Source organism: Cydia pomonella, chromosome 12 (genome assembly GCF_033807575.1).
Source record: "Cydia pomonella isolate Wapato2018A chromosome 12, ilCydPomo1, whole genome shotgun sequence".
Classification (NCBI taxonomy): domain Eukaryota; kingdom Metazoa; phylum Arthropoda; class Insecta; order Lepidoptera; family Tortricidae; genus Cydia; species Cydia pomonella.
Window position 1 is genome coordinate 11,478,893 of NC_084714.1, and position 22,334 is coordinate 11,501,226.

The following is a 22,334-nucleotide window of genomic DNA, read 5'->3' on the forward strand; positions in this document are numbered from 1 at the left end:
ATCGACACGATCGAAGTGTCAAAAATATGTATACACGACCGTATGGCCCATATATGAGGGTATATTTTTGGCACTTTGTATCGATATTTTCAGACGTGACCGTACAATGTACAACAAGTTCTCTGTTTGAAGTAACCATGGACAGCCAGCACCTAAAATATCGACATAACTAATACCCTATCCGATCCAACATCGTATCTAGACCTGATATTTGACGTATCTTAAAGTTATAATCGGGCTGCTTATATCATCAAGCTCACTGATTAATGAGCGTTTTGAATGAAAAAACACGATCAGTATAACTATATGCTGGTAATACTTGAAAACAAGGAAAAGTATAAAAATATTACAATGCTAAAAATGAACTCAAAAAAAGATAAGTCAATTCACTGATCCCGTTGTCGATGGAAATGTAAAATACCTACTTAATAAAATAATAAAATATCGTGAAGATCACAAAATATGTACGAAAATGTACAGATAACAAAAGCAGGAAAAGAGCCAGACCCAACTCAATAATGCTAATGCTAGGTATAAAGACAGCCCTAGTCTTCCGTAGGGCCCATTTGGTGATGCCACGACAGATAACACATAAAGATACATATTAATATGTTACAAAAACAAGCAAGAGGAATCATTACGGAATAAACAAAACAAAAATATACAAGATATAAATTAATATAATTGTTTGAGAAACATCTTACCTGCTAAAAGAGAGATGAATAATCCTTGTACCAACAAACAATAGCTACAAACCCCTCCAACTTTCCTCAGAGCAACATGTCCCATATTTATAAAGTGTTTGCCTCATATTGTTTACCCTGTATGTATTATGTGGATCATCGCTTAATTAGGTCAGGATGTCCCGTCGGGGGTCAGCTCAAATGTGTTTGCAACTGCAATATGTTTTTCTTCGGCCTTTCGCGAGCTACATACGAGAGAAATTACGACTTTTCAGATTTAGTAATAAGTACCTAGTTATGTGATTTTAAAATGTAACACTGAGTCTAAAAGTACAAGTAGTAGTAGTAGTAAAGGACATAAAATGAACGAAAAAAAAAGAGTTACTAAAATGGTCACTTTATAATGATATATATAAATAAATAGAGATCCCTTTGGATTGACCTTGAGTGTATTTGAAAAAAATATGGTTTTTACAAGTTTTTTATAATAGTATATTATTTTATACAATTGTGATATACCCAGAATATACCTAATGGTGAGCTTTTCAGTCGAGTACCGTGTTTAGGCAACGAAACTTGCTGAGTTTCCTAAATAAGTTACGAGATTAAAAATCTTGATTATATTACTATTGCAAATAATACTATTATAAAAAAACTTGTAAAAACCGTATACGAAATCTTAATTCAACCATTACAATCGACGTGTAGAAAAATATATAAATAAATAAATAAATATTGGACACTTACACAAATTGACTAAGCCCCGCAGTAAGCTCAAGAAGGCTTGTTTTGTGAGTACCTACTCAGACAACGATAAGTATAATACATATATAAATACTTAAATACATAGAAAACACCCATGACTCGGGAACAAATATCCGTGCTCATCACACGAATAAATGCCCTCACCGGGGTTCGAACCTAGGACCATCGGCTTCATAGGCAGGGTCACTACCCACTAAGCCAGAGCGGTCGTCAACAATATATTTAAACGCATTATAATTTTAGTGTCATTATGTCAAAGCAATTATGGTTTAATACACCTGATTGCTCTTGAAAATAAATCCATTAGAGTGGAAATGGACATTGCATTGCGGTTATCATCACTTTGCTCATTACATTTTCATGTTTATTATTTTTTTATTCTATTATGATATATGTTATTTTTGATTTAATTCCAGAACAAAAGTTAGATTTGTATATGAGTATGGTCACCTCGCAAAATATAAGGGTTAAAAAAAACACCCTATACCTTAGGAATATGGCGCCAACATGGCAGCTATCTCTGTACAAGTGTACATCCCCTCTCGCTTCGACACACACCACAGACTTACAATTTGAACAATATGCCTCCAGAATGTACGTCAAGAAAGATCAAAACATGTAGCTTCTTCTGCCCAACTTTGCGTTATTTACGCTACCTTTTATCTACGTAAAGACATTACCTCCGTAGGCACAGCGTAAGGCAAAAGGCAGACAAATTAGATTGTTAGGCTGTGATCGTCATAGAGGATTATGTTCGTGACTGTACCCTGGCTTTCTTGGGCGAGTATAGTCTGACCTAGAAATCCTTAACAACTTTGTGTAATCGAAGAACGCAAAGTTGACAATAAAATTTTTGATAAAGTTAGCGGCTCGTCGATATTTGGATAAGTGATCATATTTCTCTACAACATTTTTTGAAGGATAATTGAGTAACATTTGAAGAATATATTATATAAGTGGGTTTGAATGACATTGAAATAATAATCAACAATGAAAGTATTGTCTCTCCGTTCTTAATTTGATAACCGTAACCCTGCTTGGTAGGGAATGCAGCTAAATCCTACATGTATACTTACTTAATGCTAGTGTTTCGTAATTGTGTTGCAGTTATTCTACATTGATATAGGTAGTCACTTATATGCAGAGTGTGCATAATGAACATCATCCTACACCGACCAGGCTAAAACAAACTTTTGTAATGGACGAGATACATACTCGTACATAGATAAAAATAGAATGTAGGTAATATGCTTTATGCAAAATGTATTACTCATTTTCATCATTTTAATTATTCAATCTGAACTTCTAAAAATACAACACATAAACTCGAATGTGATGTATCTATTTATCAAACGCTCAACTTGTGTACACGTTTACTTGTTTAAACTACACTGCTTCAAGTGTTGACGCAAAACTTTCCTTCATTTTGAGCGACGCGATTCAAGATGGAGGTTTTTGGCATTGACATACAAAAATTATGGACATACATTTAAGAACCAGATTTTGAGTCGTTTACACGTGGACAAACAAAATAAGGCACAATGATATTTTATCGGAATTATTAGGTCACTAGGGACAAGTGCCCCTGAAGGGCAACGGAGCTATTACTATAAAAATACAAGTATCTTGACGATAATGGTTAGAAGCATTAGAACAGTGAACTCTACGCCGACTTTTATAAAACAAAGTATGGAAGTACAAAATTAACGCCAGAATTTTCGTATAAATTTGTCATTTTTGAGTACGTTTCTACACATACTTTTCACGAAATGGAGGAACTCCGTAATGATGAATTGCGAAATTGACGAATTCCATTATTACCGAATCGCGATGTGGACGAAATGCGGAGTGTCACATCGCGAAATGGACGAAATACGTATTGATGAATTGTAAAATGGACGCATCATATTATGGACGAACTGCGTAGTAGATGAATGGACGAAATACGATTTGGACAAACTGCATATTGGTCCGATTGGATGTACCTTACTTACTTCCTTACGTACTTACAAATCATTTCGAGATAGATTCCATTACCACGATCGCAATTGGCACTTTTGCCTAAACTCTTAGTTCATATTTAATAAGATCGGCGATTTTATTACTTTGAACGTTACCTTTGGGTGTGACGACACGGGGCCCTAGAGTAAGCTTTTAACAAAAAGTTACCTTTAAATTTTTATTCTATTTCTTGCTCATACCTTTAGGCTGTTGTTTTACTTCTTATTTTCTGACTTTTAATGAGCCATTGGAGATTGGGAGTTGTAAAATTATGAAACGGAACACGATTACTTCAAGTAAAGAATACTCCCTTCTGAATCAGGGCTTGGAACTGGTATTTAAAAAAAAAACAGTATTTTGAATTATTTTATGCTCTTTACGTATGACTGAATCGTGAATTTAGGTAACAACTTCGTATTATTCGATACTCCCATTAAAAATAAAATAATAAACCAAAGAACGAAAAAATAACGTAGAGTCAGACCAAGATAAGTTGGCAGCGATTTTGATAGCCCACACGGTGCAAGTGGCAAGTAAACATCATAATTTCATAGAAGATTGACGTTTAAAAAAAACCCGTGCATCGTCTGGGCTAACAAAATCGCTGCCAACTTAAGATAAGTTGACTCTAATAATACCGATTGTTAGGAGAAAAACCGGTATACGATCCTTACCCCCAATTCTCTAGTAAAAAAAATCTAACAAAGGAATAAACATTTAAGTAATTAAATCTAAAGGGTTTAGTTTTTTTTACTATTACATAAGTAAATATCAATTAATGAATGTTTATTTTATATAATAAATAAATATTAGTTTAATTAGCGCCGCTTAATTGCAAACATACGATAAAAGAACTACCAAAATGTGTTAATAAGTTCTCAAAATGAGCAAAAAGGGGCAAGGCAGGCGGAGTGGACTCGCACTGAATTCTAATCAGCAACCCTCATTTCGGGTTTCTTAACAACCACAAGTGCCTATATTACCGAGCGACGAGTATATTTGCGATTGATGCCTAGCTGATGTTATCCTTTTCGAATCGTTAATAGGCGAGTAAAACAGAGCTATCATTTTTACTTATAAAGGGTAATTGCAATACGAAATTTCATGTCGAATGCATGGAAGTGCGTCCCATCAGATGATATATAATTTCGATTCGCTGGGCAATACCTAACCGTGAAGAAAATAAAATCGGAAAACTGTTATCGACAACAATTAAATTTTTGGTACAAGCTTTTATCACTGACTGTATTTTTCTTCCCACAGGTAACTAATAATTATCGGGACAATTCTGAAAACCCCAAAGACAATTAGGTCGCGTTGTTTCATCACAAACTTCCTACGACCTCCTCCTGAAACCATCATCAGATCAGTTAACGGTAAGTACCATAATGTTGCATTGTCACCCGATTTTACATTTATGTATGCAAATTTTAGGAACAATCGTAAATTGGGATATGGGTCAAATTAAGGTTCCATGATTTGACCCACACTAACACACATACATACTAACAGGGCAAGTTAAATAAAAACTTATAAAGTAAATGTACGCTTCACCGAACGGACGAAAATTTCGTCTATTTATATGAGCTGTAAGTTATCGACTGCTTACTAAAAGTTGAAAGAAAAGTTAAAAGAACAATTGCAAGAGTCGGCCGGCTGCCGCTGACTGCTGCTTTGTATGGGCTACCTTAAGAAAATCGTTAAGAAATTGCGTCTCATTCTTAAGTTGAACTTCATCAGTTTGTAGTACTTCAACAGTGAGCTACCAAAAGTTTGAGCACCTCTCAATACCATATTTTAATATATTTATTTTTTAGTTCGGTAATGCGGCCTCCCGATTCGGTAGTATGTGCGAATCAGGTTTCTTAGTTCGGTAAATGAAACAACAAAGGTTTCGGTACAAATCAAAGAAAGTTTTAAAGTATTGATCATACTCGTATAAACATACCAAACCTTTAAAAAAAAAGAAACGTACATCCAGGTCTTAAGTGTTCGGTGAACCGTACATTTACCTTATTGAATTGAGGCATAGTGAATTAATAAACGCTAAGTATCAATCTTTATATAAAGTCGTTAGTTCTCGTTATTGTTTGTAGATGGCGCAAATACATAGGTTTAAATTCAATAGTCCGTTTTAAATAACACCATTCCTACCCCGATTTATTTATATTTGGAAAACTGTAAGTAACTTTTTAAAAAATGTCTATTTATAAACCATTATTATTCAAAGGGTAAATTTTCCACGTCTAGCATAAAAAGCATTAAAATAAGTGACTTCAATTTTTTTTTTTTTCATTACTTTACCATCTAAACTCGGTCGTGCGACTACTTTCTTGCACTGAAAACAAAACTAAAACCTCTCTAACCTATATCTATGTAAAAAAATATGAGGAATACAACTTTGTATACACTCTAGCAGTATTAGTTACCTACTCATCTTTATTCGGAATTTATATTCTACCCGCTTTCCTCAAAAATTTCTCCTTAGCCCCAACTTATTTCTTTATTTTTCAATTTATTACAGAACAATATGCCATGGAATTACTTAACGACCTGAATAATACAGGCAACTGGCCTCATTTACGCAAAGTCCGAATTCAGCAATCCTATTAAAAGTTTAAACAACAATGCTTCTCAGATTCCATGTTTTTTGCCGTAGATATACAATTTACGTATTCAAATAAAATTCTTGTTGGCTATTGAACAGATATTGTTTTATTTTAGCGTAGGGGGCGAATTCTGATTTCAATAAAATGTTATAAATTGAAGATTATAGTGAGATTTTTCTAACATCACATATTTGACACATGACATTTGATGTTTGAAGTGATGTGGCTAAGACAACATAATATGTCAAATCCAGCAATCGTATCGATTACAGTTACGATTTGTGAGATCGAATCGATTACCTATATAAAAAATCAATATTAGGAACCTGCACAGCAGTCATACATGCAAATTATACTGCTAGTGACTACTTTGTATTAGCAAAATCAGGCATTTTTAGATCCAAAGTCAACTAAATTCAAATACAAGCAAAGTCAAAGTCCAAAAATACGAGCCAAGGTAACCAGATGTGTAAGAGAAGAATCCAAAAATAAAGCCAGGTGAAAAATACGAAAAGAAACGGAATATGCGCACAGTAAGGGGAGAAACTTCGACAGACTGCGCATTTGACATTTGACAAACGAATGATTTTGACGTCAAATTTGATCCGCTCAGAAATCGACATATTTTTTGCAAATCGTACGGTAAAGATCTATTATTATAATGGATTTTTAAAACTATTTGTTTAAGTTAATGATTTCTTAGTTATAATACCTTATTTTTGTATTTTCTGTAGGTTATAAATATATCGATTTTATTGATTATCTTTAACTTACGAATATGTTACTCGAATCGAAAAACATGATTTGACCACAACGCTGGTTTTAAAAAAAAAGACCCTTAGGACGTAAACGTTTGTGCAGTGATTTATTATTGTTAAATACTTCAGATATACGATGCGAAAAAAATAACTATAAGCATAATTACATTCAAAAAGTGAGTGTAGTTTAAGTGGTAACGAAAGACATATTATAATTGCGTGGTTTTGTTTTTAATTATGTGAATGGATCATACACATTTACATTATATGGGTGCTGTCATGTGTCAAATATGTGATGTTAGAAAAATCTCACTATAGGTAGTTATGGATGTGATCTCTCAGTGTCAAAAGTGACGTTTCTGATTGAAAAAATGACACTTGAATGGCATTGACAATTTGAAATCCAAATCTATTTCATAACCATAAATCAGAATACACCTCCATGTGTACAAATGTTTGCGTACGGCTCTTGTGGGGAAAAGCATAAGCTCCGTGAAAACATATGCAGTCTCGCCTGAACAAAGACAAGCTACAAAGAGCTTAGTGGCGAATGATAAAAATAGTAAAATTTAAACCGGCCAAGAGCATGTCGGGCCACGCTCAGTGTAGGGTTCCGTAGTTACTCTTCCGTCACAATAAGCTAAACTGGAGCTTAAAGTATAGTAAATTGTTAACCAAGGGATGAAACGGTACCTTTCACCCGAGTTAAACAAATAGGCAAATTTGCATAATCAGTACCTAATTAAAGTAAGTCTTTTTACTATGAAGGGAAAACTTTTTGCGATAACTCAAAAACAGCTACTCTGATCATGTCCGCTATAGTTTTCATAAATTGTCTTTCTTAAGCTCTACTTCCACGATTGTTGTCATATTTTTTGGACCTATGGTTCAAAAGTTAGAGTGGGGGACACATTTTTTTTTCTTTCGGAGCGATTATCTCCGAGTGTATTTACTTTATCAAAAAATATTTCTTGAAAACCCCTATTAGTTTTGAAATACCTTTCCAACGATACCCCACACTCCACGGTTGAAGCGAAAAAAAAATTTCACCCCCACTTTACGGGAGGTACCCTAAAAAAAAAAAATTATATTTTATTGTACGACTTTGTCGGCTTTATTGATTTATATATCCATGCCAAATTTCAGCTTTCTAGCACTAACGACCACGGAGCAAAGCCTCGGACAGACAGACATACAGACAGACAGACGGACATGGCGAAACTATAAGGGTTCCTAGTTGACTACGGAACCCTAAAAACGTGCTCTATACCTGACCCACTGCAGGACGTAGGTACTGTCAACGAATATGAGTTTTATTCCATTGTGAAACCTTCATCATACAATTTTTATAAGCGGATTTACTTCAATGATATAGCCAGCTATATAGGTAATATAGTCCGAGGACTTGTTTTCAAATATACAACTAAAACATCAAAATTATATCTAAATTAAATTTATTACGTGCACCGGCCCGCTCTCTAATAGTATTTTTCTATTGCGTACTTTTCATGTATGGGCTCTGCTTTTTAGGGTTCCGTAGCCAAATGGCAAAAAACGGAACCCTTATAGATTCGTCATGTCCGTCTGTCTGTCCGATTCTGTCACAGCCACTTTTTTCCGAAACTATAAGAGCTATACTGTTCAAACTTAGTAAGTGGATGTATTCTATGAACCGCATTAAGATGTTCACACAAAAATAGAAAAAAAAACAATAAATTTTGGGGGTTCCCCATACTTAGAACTGAAACTCAAAAAATCTTTTTTCGTCAAACCCATACGTGTGGGGTATCTATGGATAGGTCTTCAAAAATGATATTGAGGTTTCTAATATAATTTTTTTCTAAAGTGAATAGTTTGCGCGAGAGACACTTCCAAAGTGGTAAAATGTGTGTCCCCCCCCCCCACCCCCCCGGAACTTCTAAAATAACAGAATGAAAAAACTGAAAAAAATATATGATATACATTGTCATGCAAACTTCCACCGAAAATTGGTTTGAACGAGATCTAGTAAGTAGTTTTTTTTTTAATACGTCTTAAAATTTAAAAAAAAAATTTTTTTCATCAAACCCATACGTGTGGGGTATCTATGGATAGGTCTTCAAAAATGATATTTAGGTTCCTAATATCATTTTTTTCTAAACTGAATAGTTTGCGCGAGAGACACTTCCAAAGTGGTAAAATGTTGAACAAAATCTAGTAAGTAGATTTTTTTTAATACGTCTTAAATGGTACGGAACCCTTCATGCGCGAGTCCGACTCGCACTTGGCCGCTTTTATTTGAGTGGGAGCCCATACATGAAAAGTACGCAATTATAGTTTGGTATACGAAATCTTAATCCACCCATTTTAGATCACAGCGACAGCTCATATAATAGGTACTCATATAAATTTAGCATTATATTGACATCTTTCTTCTCGTTTCTGAATAATGTGGTTTTAAACCTAACTGATCCGATTAAAACGTTTTCTTTTGATTTAAAATAGGTAGGACGAGCTGAGGTACGGAAAGAAGTTTTATGCTAAGTCACTAATAATTTACTACGAGTATACTTCCTCCAATTTCATACTCGAGAAGTCGATAAGCTACTACAAACAAAATAACTCATAATAATTGCTTATTCTACCTAATGGAATAGCAGGTTAAGTAATGTTCATTTTAGTTCATTCATATGATTTGTTACGATCACGAGTAGAGATGCAACGAACATTCGGTAGCTATTCGGTATTCGGCCTATTAGACCACTTTGCTACTTAGTCGGTATTCGGCCGAAGGTGCGTACTATTCGGCCGAATTCCGAATGACGACCATATACCGACTTATGAAAATATTCGGTATTCGGCAAAAACCACTATTCCTGGCATCTCACGAGTATCTTTATGGAGATAATTTTTGGCAAGCTTTGCAGCCCAAATGTATCAGGAGAGTTTGAGGCAAAAAAAATATTCATTTATTTTATTTTTTTATTTTATTGGGAATCAAACAGCTAACAATTTTACATAATATGAATTAATATTAATAGAACACAAGCCAAAACAGTTTTCACTAGTTAATTAAAACAGAAAAGCTCAAAGGGAACTTAGTAAAATACAAAAATATAAAAAGTATTATTCAAAACGATCAAGTTCGTAACTTATGGTATAGATTCAGTTAGTTTACCTGTTAAATATATATGAATTTTGTTACTGTTAGAAAATATTTAATGATTCGTGTACGTAATAATATTTTTAGTTTTTAAACGTCAAGCACAGAGTTCTATATAATAATGTTTGTACGAAATGATTAAGTGCTCAAACTTAATACTATTTGTCATGTTTTAGATAGGCTAAGTCTACTTAGATTAGATAGATACGAGTAGATAGAATACTCTTTATTGGCACACCTCAGTAAAAAATATACAAGAAAAATAAACAATTGATTAAATTAGATTAATTATTATTGATTAGATTAATGACGAGCTATGCAATTAATTTTGAGTCTGTTCGAAAAGAGAAGAGACGTGTATTGTATTGGACCCCATACATTCCAGGACTCATCTCTTTCCGCACAGACTCTATTCATAACTATTTTTTGAAATGTGAGTTGTGTAGTTTGCGTAGGTAAATCACTAACTAAAAAATCACCAAAACACAAGTATTAGTAGCTATTATACATCTATTATATCGTCGCCTTGTATCCATAGTTAAAGCCTTGCTTAATTTGGGCCCGTCAATCTGTATAAGAGAATTATTTATTTGTGTTATTAATTCATCATATAACAGTGTTATGCTCGTGAAGTTTATTTGTTATTAGCGAGTCGCATTGTGTGAACTGTACGAATGAAGTGAAGGGTTCACCCTTGTTTGACCTACAAAGCTTTTACACGATATGTATGAGGTGTTATTGTTTCATCTAATGTACCTCTGATTTTGCAAATCATCATGAATACCATATTGAAAAAAGATCAGAAAAAGGTACATAGGAAAACACTTGTAGGGAACGGGATGACAGGCAAATAATAGGTAGTGACTTACGGTATTAAAATGGACAATATCTAGGAGACCGACCTTTGATCGGAAAACATATAATAAATCAAAAATGCGCTTTGTGCCATAGATAAGACCTAGCTAGATCGAAATTTCATCGAAATCGTTAGAGCCGTTTCCGGGAACCCCAAAATATATAAATAGATAAGAAATGCTCGATTAAAGGGATAAGATTAGTTATGTGCACCCTGAAGGGAGACGTCACGATTAATTCCATGTATTTCTCACATATAAGCTTACAGTATAAACCAATTCGCTCACACGATAAATAAGAAATAACATACAGAGTTAGACCAAGATAATTCCGCAACGATTTTGATAGCACACGCAGTGCAGGTGTTATTTATACGTCAAAATGTCATGGAATTTTGACGTTTAAAATAACACTTTCACTGCGAATACGAGTGCTCCCCGCTTGGTTTAACCCTACCTACTTATATATTACTCGTATCATATTGCACATTTTAGCGAGTTTAGTAACAAAAAATCATTTTTAGATGATAGTATACAATATTAACATACTATGCAATAGGCACAAAAAAGCCTACAAATACCGTTTCTATTACCAATCCATAGCCCATAGGATAGCCTTTAGGGCAACACACGTTCGTAGGTAATTTTCGTAAATCCACAATCGCTCCCAGATGCGAATTTTATTAGCTTTATTTCGCAAAAACGCCGAACACGTGTGCCGCTTCTTAACGAGACGTTCAAGTGCTATCCCTACGAGATGCGGCCGCGTTATTCTAAATAGAAAATAAACGAAAATAGCACAAAAAGATATCATTCAATTGATTCCCTAAGCAAAATCCAAACCTTTCCTGGTTTCTTTGTGACCGAAGGCCATTGGTAATCATAACGATCGGTTTTATTCTTGATCAATAATAGAGTTCACTGGAGTTATTGAGCAAAGCGAAGCGCAAGGGCACTACCTACCTTTTCTCGAAGCGCTTCGTCGTTTTTTTGAACCCTCATAACTTGTGTTTGGATTATACCAGATAAATATTTTGACGACCGGTTTGGCCTAGTGGGTAGTGACCCTGATGGTCCCGGGTTCAAATCCTGGTAAGGTCATGTGTTTTGAACATTTGTGTGATGAACATGGATATTTGTTCCTGAGTCATGGGTGTTTTCTATGTATTTAAGTATTTATAAAAAAATTATATATTATATATATCGTTGTCTAAGTACCCTCAACACAAGCCTTATTGAGCTTACTGTGGGAGTTAGTCAATTTGTGTAATAATGTCCTATAATAAAATAAAAAAAAACAACAAAAAAAATTCTCGGGATTTGATCAAATATAACAAATTAAAATTTTATATAGATTGATATCGACATGATATCAATCTTTGTAGGTGATATTGGTGCAAGAAATTATTAAGCTAAGATAAGCTACGGCGGTGAAGCTACGTCATAGCCGATCGATAGCATGATTGTTCCGCTATTTATATATGAGGAGTATTTTTTCAAAAGGGCATATCGCTTCTATAAACTTTGTTCGGGAAATCGGGTTACCATTTCGTAATTATTATTTTATTTTCGATATTGTACTAACGTAAGTTGACATAAATGCTACGGTCCTCTATACGTTTATTTATCTATCGAAATAATTATTTAAATTACTTCACAATTTCAGAAATAAGCACTTTTAATGCGAACTTCAGGAACTAAGCTGTTTTGTTGTGACCTTGTGACAGATAGATACTTATAAAAAATAGATGTACATATCAGAAATAAACTTTTGAAATAGATAACTTTTTATTCTAAAATTAAAATTAAGCATTATGTCATAAAACGTTGGCGTAATAATAATAAATACATAAGACGCGAGTTGGCACAGTGGCTGCTCGCAGCCACTGGGTAGAAAGCGGCGTACACCTCTCGACACCCCTGAGCCGCTCACACCGGTGTTGCCCTTGAGCCATCCTAGATGTCGCTTTTTGTGGGGGCCCATCTTGGGGGGCGGAGAGTCACCGTCTGCCGGAAATAAAATTGAATACCGTTTTATTAGGCAGGCGTCCGGTTTTTTTATCCCATAGCCCAGTATTTAGTCCATCGCTTTCACCCAATAGCCCAGTTCATTTTAGATTCCATCAACTCTCAAATAGTCCTTACACCCTGGCGGGTGCTGCCTCTGCGTGCGTCCCATGACACGGGCAAGGGCAACATCCGCTAGGTGTACCCCTTACATTTCATTAAAGTGTCAAAAGGGCCTCTACGTGTTGGCTTCGGCTCCGCGCACGCCTCCCAAAGGTCCGGAACACCATTGTTCCGTGATGGGAAATAAATACATAATCTTTATTGTACACCATAAAGGAGAATACAAAGAGAACACAAATTACAATTAGGTAACAAAAGGCGGTCTTATCGCTAAAAAGCGTATAAGTAATAAAAGAAAAAAACAAATGCGCGCCCAGTCGGCTAAAAGACCCCCGCTCATTCGATGATAATAATAGTCGCATTAACGTACAAAGAAAAGTACTTTTGACATTAAGGGAAGTTTGATAAAACTTAAAGCAATTTGTTTTCATTTGAGTCGCTTCAAATTTTGGGAAAGTAGCCAAAGTCCGCTACAAGTTGCTCATACCTGGGGGCCTAGCCAAGATGCCAATCGTTTGCGCCGACGCGAACGAAAGGCTAGAGTCTCTGTGTCGCACTTATATGGAAGAGTGATAGCGAGACATTACCGTTTCGTTAGCTACGGCGCAAACAATTGGCATCGTTGCTAGACCTTCTGTTGTAGTTATCAAGCCTGAATCACGTCATAATTTTCACTACCTACACCTACTGCCTACTACAACCCTTACTCGTATATTATTTAAACAAAGAAAACAAAGTAGGTAACTCAGTAATATTGGTAACTAAATTTATGCTGATACGATTGCCTTATTTATAAAGAAAATGTATTAATTTTAGACATTTTTAATAAGACTCGTCGTCATCCTCACACACTTGTGCTAGTTAGAAGGAAGGATCGAGCAAACGCGCGAATATTGATGTGGCAACTGCGTTACCTTAAAAAATAACTTCAAAAACCTTACTAACGCATTGCCCCTTAAATATAACATACAAGCTATTCACTCTAGAAGAGTAGATTTTTTTGTATACCGTCTCGTCTCCTTTCCGTTGATTAGATTTAGTTAGATTTTTGGTCAGACCACGAAAAATTATGCCTTACCGCCTCATAAACGAATATATGTACATTTATTATCTCTTAATTTAGTTTTCAGGATAAAATAAAAGTAAATATAGTATATCTCAGGCTTTATTGTCCGAAATTAGAATTATCAGCATCACTGTCGTCTTTAGTACATTCTAAAGGGTAGATTTTATTAATAGAGCGCTCGTCGCTGTAAATGATATTATTATATTTGTCGAATGCCAAACCATATCCATTCCGGACCGATAACCATTTCCGCAACTGATTGGTATTCTTATCGATCTGATAAACACCATCTTCAGTGATAAAATGTGCGTGTCCGTAAGTATCCACAGCCGCCCCCCTGAAGTTCATAGTATCGCTATAGGGGACCAAATTAGCAGCTTGATGTCCGTGAGGTAAGATATAAAGACCCGTTGAATTAGTGAAAAGAAAATCATCTTTTCCGTCTATTATGAAATGCTGAATCAAATAGCCCTTTAGAGCTTTAACGGGAACCTTTCTAGTATTCCTGAGAATAGACAAAGCCTGCGTTGCTGTGTCAACGAAGTAGAGTTCATTCTTGAAGAACATATCAAAGACATCGACTCTATTGAGCACGGGACCTTGAGCAGCTAATGTATTGTAGTTGTATTTGAAGATGCCATTGCTCCCACCAAGATACACGGTGCCGGTGGCGGGGTCTACGGCGCTCGCAAACCCGTTGCGTATCCCCTGGATGACCCACGGTATCCCAGTCTCAAGATCCAACACTACTAAATGGAAACTTTGGTTAGAGAAATCGTCGGCATTTATACAGAAAAATAGCTTGTTTTTACTTCGGTCCACAGATAATTTGTATGGTACGTTTGCATCTGCTAAAAGTACTTCCCGCACGAAAGATTTCCCTTTGTGGTGAAATATTTGTTTTAAATTTGAAGTCATTACTTCATGTAGATTTGAACTTGTTGAGTCCATGGTGAAGGCCGTGTCTACATCTTGATTCAGTTTACAGTTGTTTGTAGACTGTCAAAATACCGTTCTTTATCTTGACACGATTATTTCTCATTGTAACAATGGCCTGCGTTTGAAACTAAATCTACGAATTATGATATTATTATTACAGAGGAGTTTTCTTGTTTTGTAAGTAACTACATATTAATTTAATATTTGCACAATCGCATGGAAAATTATTGGGAAATAATTCCTTTGTTGCTACTGTCACATACTAGTGTCAATAATGTCAATGTCATAGCATTTAAGTAGCTGGTTAAATAAATTGATTATTTGATAAACATCAGAGCCTGGCCATAGAGTTAAGAGAGTCTAAGAGCCTGGCAAAGATTCTACCAGGCGCGTGGTAGAAATATAACCATTTCCCAAAACATCTAGTTTGATTAGTTTAGTTTAAGCTTAATTTATAATGAATGACATAACTGACGTAATGTAAATGTATTGTTAACTATTGTAATCCTTGACATGTAATTTTCAAATAAACTTTTACCGTTACAATAAAAAAAATCCCAAAAAAATTTATGAATGATATATATATAAACTATACACATTGAATTCAACATAAAATGGCTTATTTGATTGTATACCAATGAATTCCATTCTATTTATGTGAATTATGCTAGACTTGTTCTTATCTCACATTACCAAATTTTTCTACTTTCATGTATAAAAACACGTATAAATAGGAAATAAAACAATTGATTGAAGAAAAAGCAGTCTTTATGACAAAACAATACATTGATTTACACGTTAAACTTTTTTTCACCCCTTACAATACACAGCTTATTTCACGTTTTATCACTGCGTATTCCGTTTGCATTTTCGCGGCTCGACAGTTGGTGACATCACGTCATTTCTAACAAACTTAGCTTTACGCGGGAATTCGACTGTTAGGAAATATCATCCTTGTTTATTGATGAATGCATCATGCAAGAGTGAGCAAGCAAGGCATAATTTTAACGGTTTTATAATACGGCGTCGCACAGAGGCTGGGAGACGGTCTCTGCCACTCAAGGGCTTGTTATGACAGAACCGTCTCCCGGGTCGCCGCCAATTAGGGGAGTGTCCAGCTCCCGGCCTCTGCCACGTAAGACATATTTTTAAAAATGGCCTCGCCATTTCCCCCACCGTTCAACCGGAGGCGCTGCCACCCGAAGGGATAGGGAATATTACGCGAAACTCTGCGTAGGGGGCGCCACTACCACAATCCATCACAATCTGAAGGGCTACCGCCAAACAAGAAAATTGAAATTTCGTTATCTAACCTCACTATCACTCTTGCATATTCGAGCGATGAAGAGGCAAATAACTAAATAACGATCTTCGCGTTTCCCGGTAGGCCCTTTGTAAACAAACTAGATGCATCAATATCATATTTTATTATCTGTAAATATTTGTCAAAAATCAGTTTAACACAGTGTGTATAAGTTACTCTATGGTTTACGAAAAGTGCTAGTGCTGCACTCTGGCGGCAGAACATTTCAGCAATACTCCCTATTATATTGATGAAGTCTGCGTTGTAGATATAGTTTGGTAATTAATTTGAATATTTTTATTACATAGGTACATATTTGATAATCATAAAATTTGTTAAAAAGTTACCAAGCACACGCACCACCTCCTAGTGAGTATTATATTCTTTGCGCACCACCCACTTTAAAATATTGGAGCACAGTAGCAAAATAGGTCCTGACTTGATTTATGACTAATTTATGAACTTGTACGTTATTTACAGGAAATATCAATTACCCGAACTGCGGATAAGGGTTCGACGAAATTCGTTAAGATGCTGTGAATCAGAATACATGAATGCAGATGCACGGAGTTGTTTTACTAGGAACTAGGAAGCAGTTCAGAGTATGGGTATACTAATATGTAAGTAATTTAGCTCTGTTTTTATATCCAAGATATTAAAATTACTCCTATCTGCTGATTCCAACTGTCATTTTAGTACAGTTGTGTACGTTGACAAACATATACATAGAAGTTGAATCGCATGCCGAAAAAAATACGAAACAAGAGACCTTTATAAGAAAATACGTTTGATCACTAAGAAGGGTAAAATAAACTCAATTTGTAATAAATATATGCATGTATTATATAGACTTTTCTTTGACAATAAAAATTAATGACATAAGTGATGTTCTTATTTAAATGTTCTAAAATACCAAAGAGTAGAAAGGAGGTTGGGTCATTACATTCGTCCCTCCCCATCCCTGATCACATCTCTTCTATAAGTCTCCGAGGTGGTCTGGTTGCCCGCTGACTACGGTGCTGCGTTGTAGGGTTTGCCGATGTAGATACAGGATCTGGATCAGGCGACAGGTTTCTGTTACTCGTATTTCCTGTGTGTGATGAACCTTCAGGAGTGGTGGAGCTGTTGTGTGGAGGGCTCATCAGGGTGGAGTTAAGAGTGGCGGATGATATTTGTGACGGTCCAGGACTCGAAGTGGCATCGGGCGTACGAAACATATCTGTTAGGGGGGATGAAGGAGATGGTTCATGGTAATTTGGAGGGTTATTAAGCGATTTCAGTCGAGGTCGAATATGATCAGCGTGTCGCCTTATGACGTCTCCATGTGGTGTCGAAATAGTATAAGAGTAGCGATGTCTGCGCTCTGCTATAATTCCAGGCTGCCACGACTTTTCAAGCCGAGTTCTATGGTATACTGGACTACCGGGTGCATAATTTGGTTTATTCGTTGAGGTTTCAATATTGACCTTTACATGTTTGTACTGTAATTCCCTCCTTTTATTTGGTCGAATATTTGACAATAACGTATTTATTTGACGTCCAAACATTACTTCCGCTGGTGATTTGCCCGTAGTGTTATGGGGTGTGATCCTGTACGTGAACAAAAACTCTCTTAAACGCTGGTGTTGGGGTTCTGTGCCGGATGCAAATCTTGATTTAAAAGTCCTTACGAGGCGTTCCGCGAGACCATTGGTTCTTGGGTGGTAAGGTGAAGATCTAATATGCAAAATGCCTTGATTTTTACAGTATTGTTTAAATTCTGATGATGTGAATTGTGGGCCGTTGTCAGATACAATTATTTCTGGGAGACCAAAGGTGCAGAATATGTCGTCTAACTCAGTGCACAATTTTGATGTAGTAATATTCTTCATAGGTTTAATTTCTATCCATTTCGATAAGGCATCGCTCAAGACTAACCAGTAAGTACCTTCAAAAGGTCCTGCAAAATCGATATGGATCCTTTCCCATACTTTCTCAGGGATAGACCACGAGTAGATTGGAAGTTCAGGGCAATGAGGTCTATTTTGTTGGCATCTACAACATCTCTTGACATACTGGTCTACGTCTTCATCAATGGATGGCCACCAAACATAGAAACGTGCAAGTGCCTTCATTGCTGATATTCCAGGATGGCCTCTATGGAGGTATGCAAGGACTTTGCGTTGTAGTTTTTCTGGAATCACCACTCTACCTTGCCATAATATTATTTTGTTTTCTATTGAAAGTTCGTTACGCTTTTTGAAGAAATGCTTAACGTCACTGGTAAAGTGTATTTCTCTCCAGCCGGTTTTGATACATTTTAAAACTTCTGATAATATGACGTCTTGGCTGGTTGTCTCCTTCAAAAGATCCTCAGAGAGATGTAAATCTGTCATTCTGGTTCCTAGAAGACATGACTCAATGCGATGTACAGCACACTCTGTTTCTGAAGGCTGTGTTTCAGAGTTCGGTAATCTAGAGAGGCAGTCGGCTAGTATGTTGTTTTCACCTTTCTGGTAACATATGTCGTAATTATAGCAGCCAATTATTAGTGCCCATCGAACGAGTCTGTTATTTGCTACTTTGGGAAGATTACGCTGAGAACCCAGTATATGGATTAATGGCTTGTGGTCAGTAAGTAAGGTAAATTTGGTTCCTCGTAAATATTGGTCGAATTTCTTGATTCCAAACAAAATGGCGAGTGCTTCGCGATCAATGACTGAGTATTTCGTCTCCGCTGTTCGAAGTTTCCTTGAGGCAAAAGCTATGGGTTGTTCTGTGTTCCCATTCTTGTGATACAATACGGCTCCCACGCCTTTCTCTGAAGCGTCACATGCTAGAAAGATTGATCTGTCTTCGTCAAACGCAGTCAGTGGTTTTGATAAGGTAATGCATTGTTTAGTGGCTTCGAATATCTGATTTTCATGTTCTGTCCAACGCCACGGTTGCCTATTACCAGTAAGTTCATGAAGGTCAGCGCATATTCCGTGTAAATGTGGTATAAAACGTTCATAGAAATTTACAAGACCCAGAAATGATCTTAATTCTTTAGCGTTGGTAGGTGTCGCAGCTTTGGAAATTGCTTCTAGTTTCTGTTTTGTCGGGCGTATACCGTTTTTGTCTATAGAGTGGCCAAGATATTCTATTTGATTTTGTAGAAATGAACATTTTTGTAGATTTACTTTTAGGCCTGCTTTCTGTAGTCGCTCAAAGATGACGCCAAGTGTGCGTAGGTGTTCCTTCACGTCTTCTCCGGCTATTGCAACGTCATCAAAATACACTGCTGTGTTAGGAATGTCCCTTAGTAATTCGTCTAAGTAATGTTGAAATATGGAGGGCGCTGTTGATATTCCAAAAGGCATTCTATTATACCTAAAATATCCTAGATGTGTCGATAGTGTTAGGTATTTTTTTGATTCCGGTGCTATTTCAAATTGCAGATAGGCGTCCTTAAGGTCTATTTTTGAAAATATTTTCCCTCGTGCTAATTTTTGTCGTAGTTGATCGAAAAGTGGAACTGGGTGTAAATGTTTAATCAAAACAGGGTTTAACGTACTTCTGAAGTCTCCACAGATTCTTATATCACCGTTCGGTTTCACGACGTTTACTGTGGGTGTCGCCCACTCTACTGGTGTCACGTTAGGGTCTACGGGATGTATAATGTTATCTGCCACAAGGCGCGCTATTTCTTTTTCAATATTTTTTTTTATCCCAAACTTGATAGGTCGTGCAGGTAGATGTACAGGTACTGCTCCTGGCTTTATGTGAATGTTTACAAGGTAGTCCTCAACTTTGCCAAGCTTCCCGTCGAAAAGTGGTTTGTATCTGTCAATTACTTGTTGTAGAGTCGTCGGCGTTACGTTTTTAATGGAGTATACAGGTTTGGGGAACTCCATTCCGAAGGTCTCACTCCATTGTAACCCAAAAAGCATCGGATCTGCGTGTTTCATGACAACTACGGGAACAATCTTCTGTTTCCCCTCGACTTCCACCGTGACGTCGGTGAGACCCTCTGATTTGAGTTTGAAGTTATGGTACGCTTTTAATTTAGGAGCTTTCGTTAATGTTGGAGCACCTATTTGCCGCCAAAGGGATGTGCTTATGATTGAGTACGCTGATCCCGGGTCCCAGTCCATAGTACAGTGTTTTCCGTTAATAATAACATCTATTCTCTTACAGTCTCTGTTTCGTGCTGGAGCGACGTTGCATACTAGATCGTCTTCAATGTCACTGTCGTCTGAAGAATCGTCATTCGTGTTAGAAGACGATCCTGTGGTGTTCGTTACACGTTGTGTTTTGTACCCGGGTACTTTAGGTCTGCCTTTGATTAGGTATGCTCGGCCAGTTTTAATACAGCAGCTTTCGTAGTGTCCTTCTGTGCTGCATTCTTCGCATATGTGTTTCCTTGCTGGACAATTTGTTAAATTATGTTTATCGTGCTTGCCGCAACGTAGACATTGACTGGAACGTATTTTTCGGGGGCTTCTGTAATTCGTAGCTTCTTGTTTGTCAGCTTTATGGTTAGCTTTCTTGCTTATTCTTTTAACGTTTGTTGATGGCGTGTCGTTTTCGGCTTGTTCTCGTGATTGTGCGATTGAAAATAATGTGGCGAATGTCACCTCGGTCGTCTGTCCATTAATTATTTCTGTTAAGTTAGGCCACTTTTGTTTCAGATCTGTTTCGAGTTCCGTGTGATTAAGGCCTGTCGCAAAGCGATCACGAAGCTGGCGCTCTAGGAGTTTGTCGTCGTAACCGCAATCTATGCTCAACGCTTTAAGACGGTTTGTGTAATGTTCTATGGACTCATCATTTTCTCTAATACAACTCCAAAATTCTATGAGTGCGCGGTATCGCGTTTTCTTGACGCGGTATAAGTCTAAGAGTTTTGTACGAATGTCGGTGTATGTGCTGGTTTCAAAGTTGGGGGTAAGTGCTGTCTTCAGTTCCCTGAAAAGGTCAGGTGTCATACAGTTAAGTAATAGGTCTTTCTTCAGACTATCATTTGTGTCTACTGCGTGTATTGAGCACTTGGCTTCAAAAAAATCGATGTAGTCACTCACCCTGTAATTGTCGGGGTTAAATTTGTCCATATTAAAAGCTTTTAGAATAGCGACCTTGTTAGGCTGTCCTTGTGAAGTAGTGTTAGCGCTCGTCACGCTGCTATCTGCTTGTGAGGTACCTGCTTCCGTCCGTGTTGCTGTATGTGTAAGTGCCATACTTAATATTTTTAAGATTTGTTCCTGCTGTGCTTGCTGTACGCTCAGGAACTGAGCGAATTGTTCGGCGTCCATTTCGTCGCCAATAAAATAAACTCAATTTGTAATAAATATATGCATGTATTATATAGACTTTTCTTTGACAATAAAAATTAATGACATAAGTGATGTTCTTATTTAAATGTTCTAAAATACCAAAGAGTAGAAAGGAGGTTGGGTCATTACAAAGGGCGAATCCAAAGCTTGGGCTGTCGAAGATCTTGAAGGCAATGTTGTAACTAACCTAGAAGAGGTACTGGAAATATGTAAAGTCTACTGTCAATCTCTTTTTCTGGATCCAGATGCGCACAACTTCTCGATTCCAGAACCTGGTTAACTGGTCCCGCTATAAACCTTACATCTGGAAAAGCGCTGGGAAATTATAATATTCCGATTGAGATTATCAAATGTAGGGGAGAATATGGCACAGAACTTTTCCATAAAGTATCCAACAACATATGGAAAGCGTGCACTTGGCCTCAAGAATAGACCCATTCGATCTTTGTTCCTCTTCACAAAAAGGGCTCTACAAAAAAGTGCGGTAACTATCGTTTGATCGCTTTAATAAATCATTCCAGTAAAATTTTACTGCACATCTTAAATGAGAGACTGAAGGCATATATCGACAACTAAATCGCACCAGAACAAGCTGGATTTGTAAGAGGTACAGGAACTAGAGAGCAGATTCTCATACTGCGTCAAATAGTGGAGAAAGCTAGAGAATTCAAAAGACCAACATAAGTACATATGTTATGTTGACTTACAGAAGGCGTTTGATTCTGTTAAATGGCCGCAGCTATAGGAAATTCTCTTACGAATGGGCGCTCCACAATATCTCGTTTACGTATTA

General features: G+C 36.6%; 2 protein-coding genes across 2 annotated transcripts; both read right to left on the bottom strand.

Moving 5' to 3' along the window:
* Positions 1 to 14,094: 14,094 nt before the first annotated feature.
* LOC133523545 (ommochrome-binding protein-like) lies at positions 14,095 to 17,052 on the bottom strand. The gene has a single exon (XM_061859193.1). The coding sequence runs from the start codon at positions 14,957 to 14,959 to the stop codon at positions 14,108 to 14,110; it is 852 nt and encodes a 283-aa protein (XP_061715177.1). The 5' UTR covers positions 14,960 to 17,052; the 3' UTR covers positions 14,095 to 14,107.
* Positions 17,052 to 21,667, bottom strand: LOC133523542 (uncharacterized protein K02A2.6-like). The gene has a single exon (XM_061859189.1). The coding sequence runs from the start codon at positions 21,518 to 21,520 to the stop codon at positions 17,216 to 17,218; it is 4,305 nt and encodes a 1,434-aa protein (XP_061715173.1). The 5' UTR covers positions 21,521 to 21,667; the 3' UTR covers positions 17,052 to 17,215.
* Between the last annotated feature and the right edge of the window lie 667 nt (positions 21,668 to 22,334).

Bases quoted from the DNA above. Each gene is read 5' to 3' on its own strand.
- LOC133523542 (XM_061859189.1), bottom strand. From the start codon at position 21,520: ATGGACGCCGAACAATTCGCTCAGTTCCTGAGCGTACAGCAAGCACAG.
- LOC133523545 (XM_061859193.1), bottom strand. From the start codon at position 14,959: ATGGACTCAACAAGTTCAAATCTACATGAAGTAATGACTTCAAATTTA.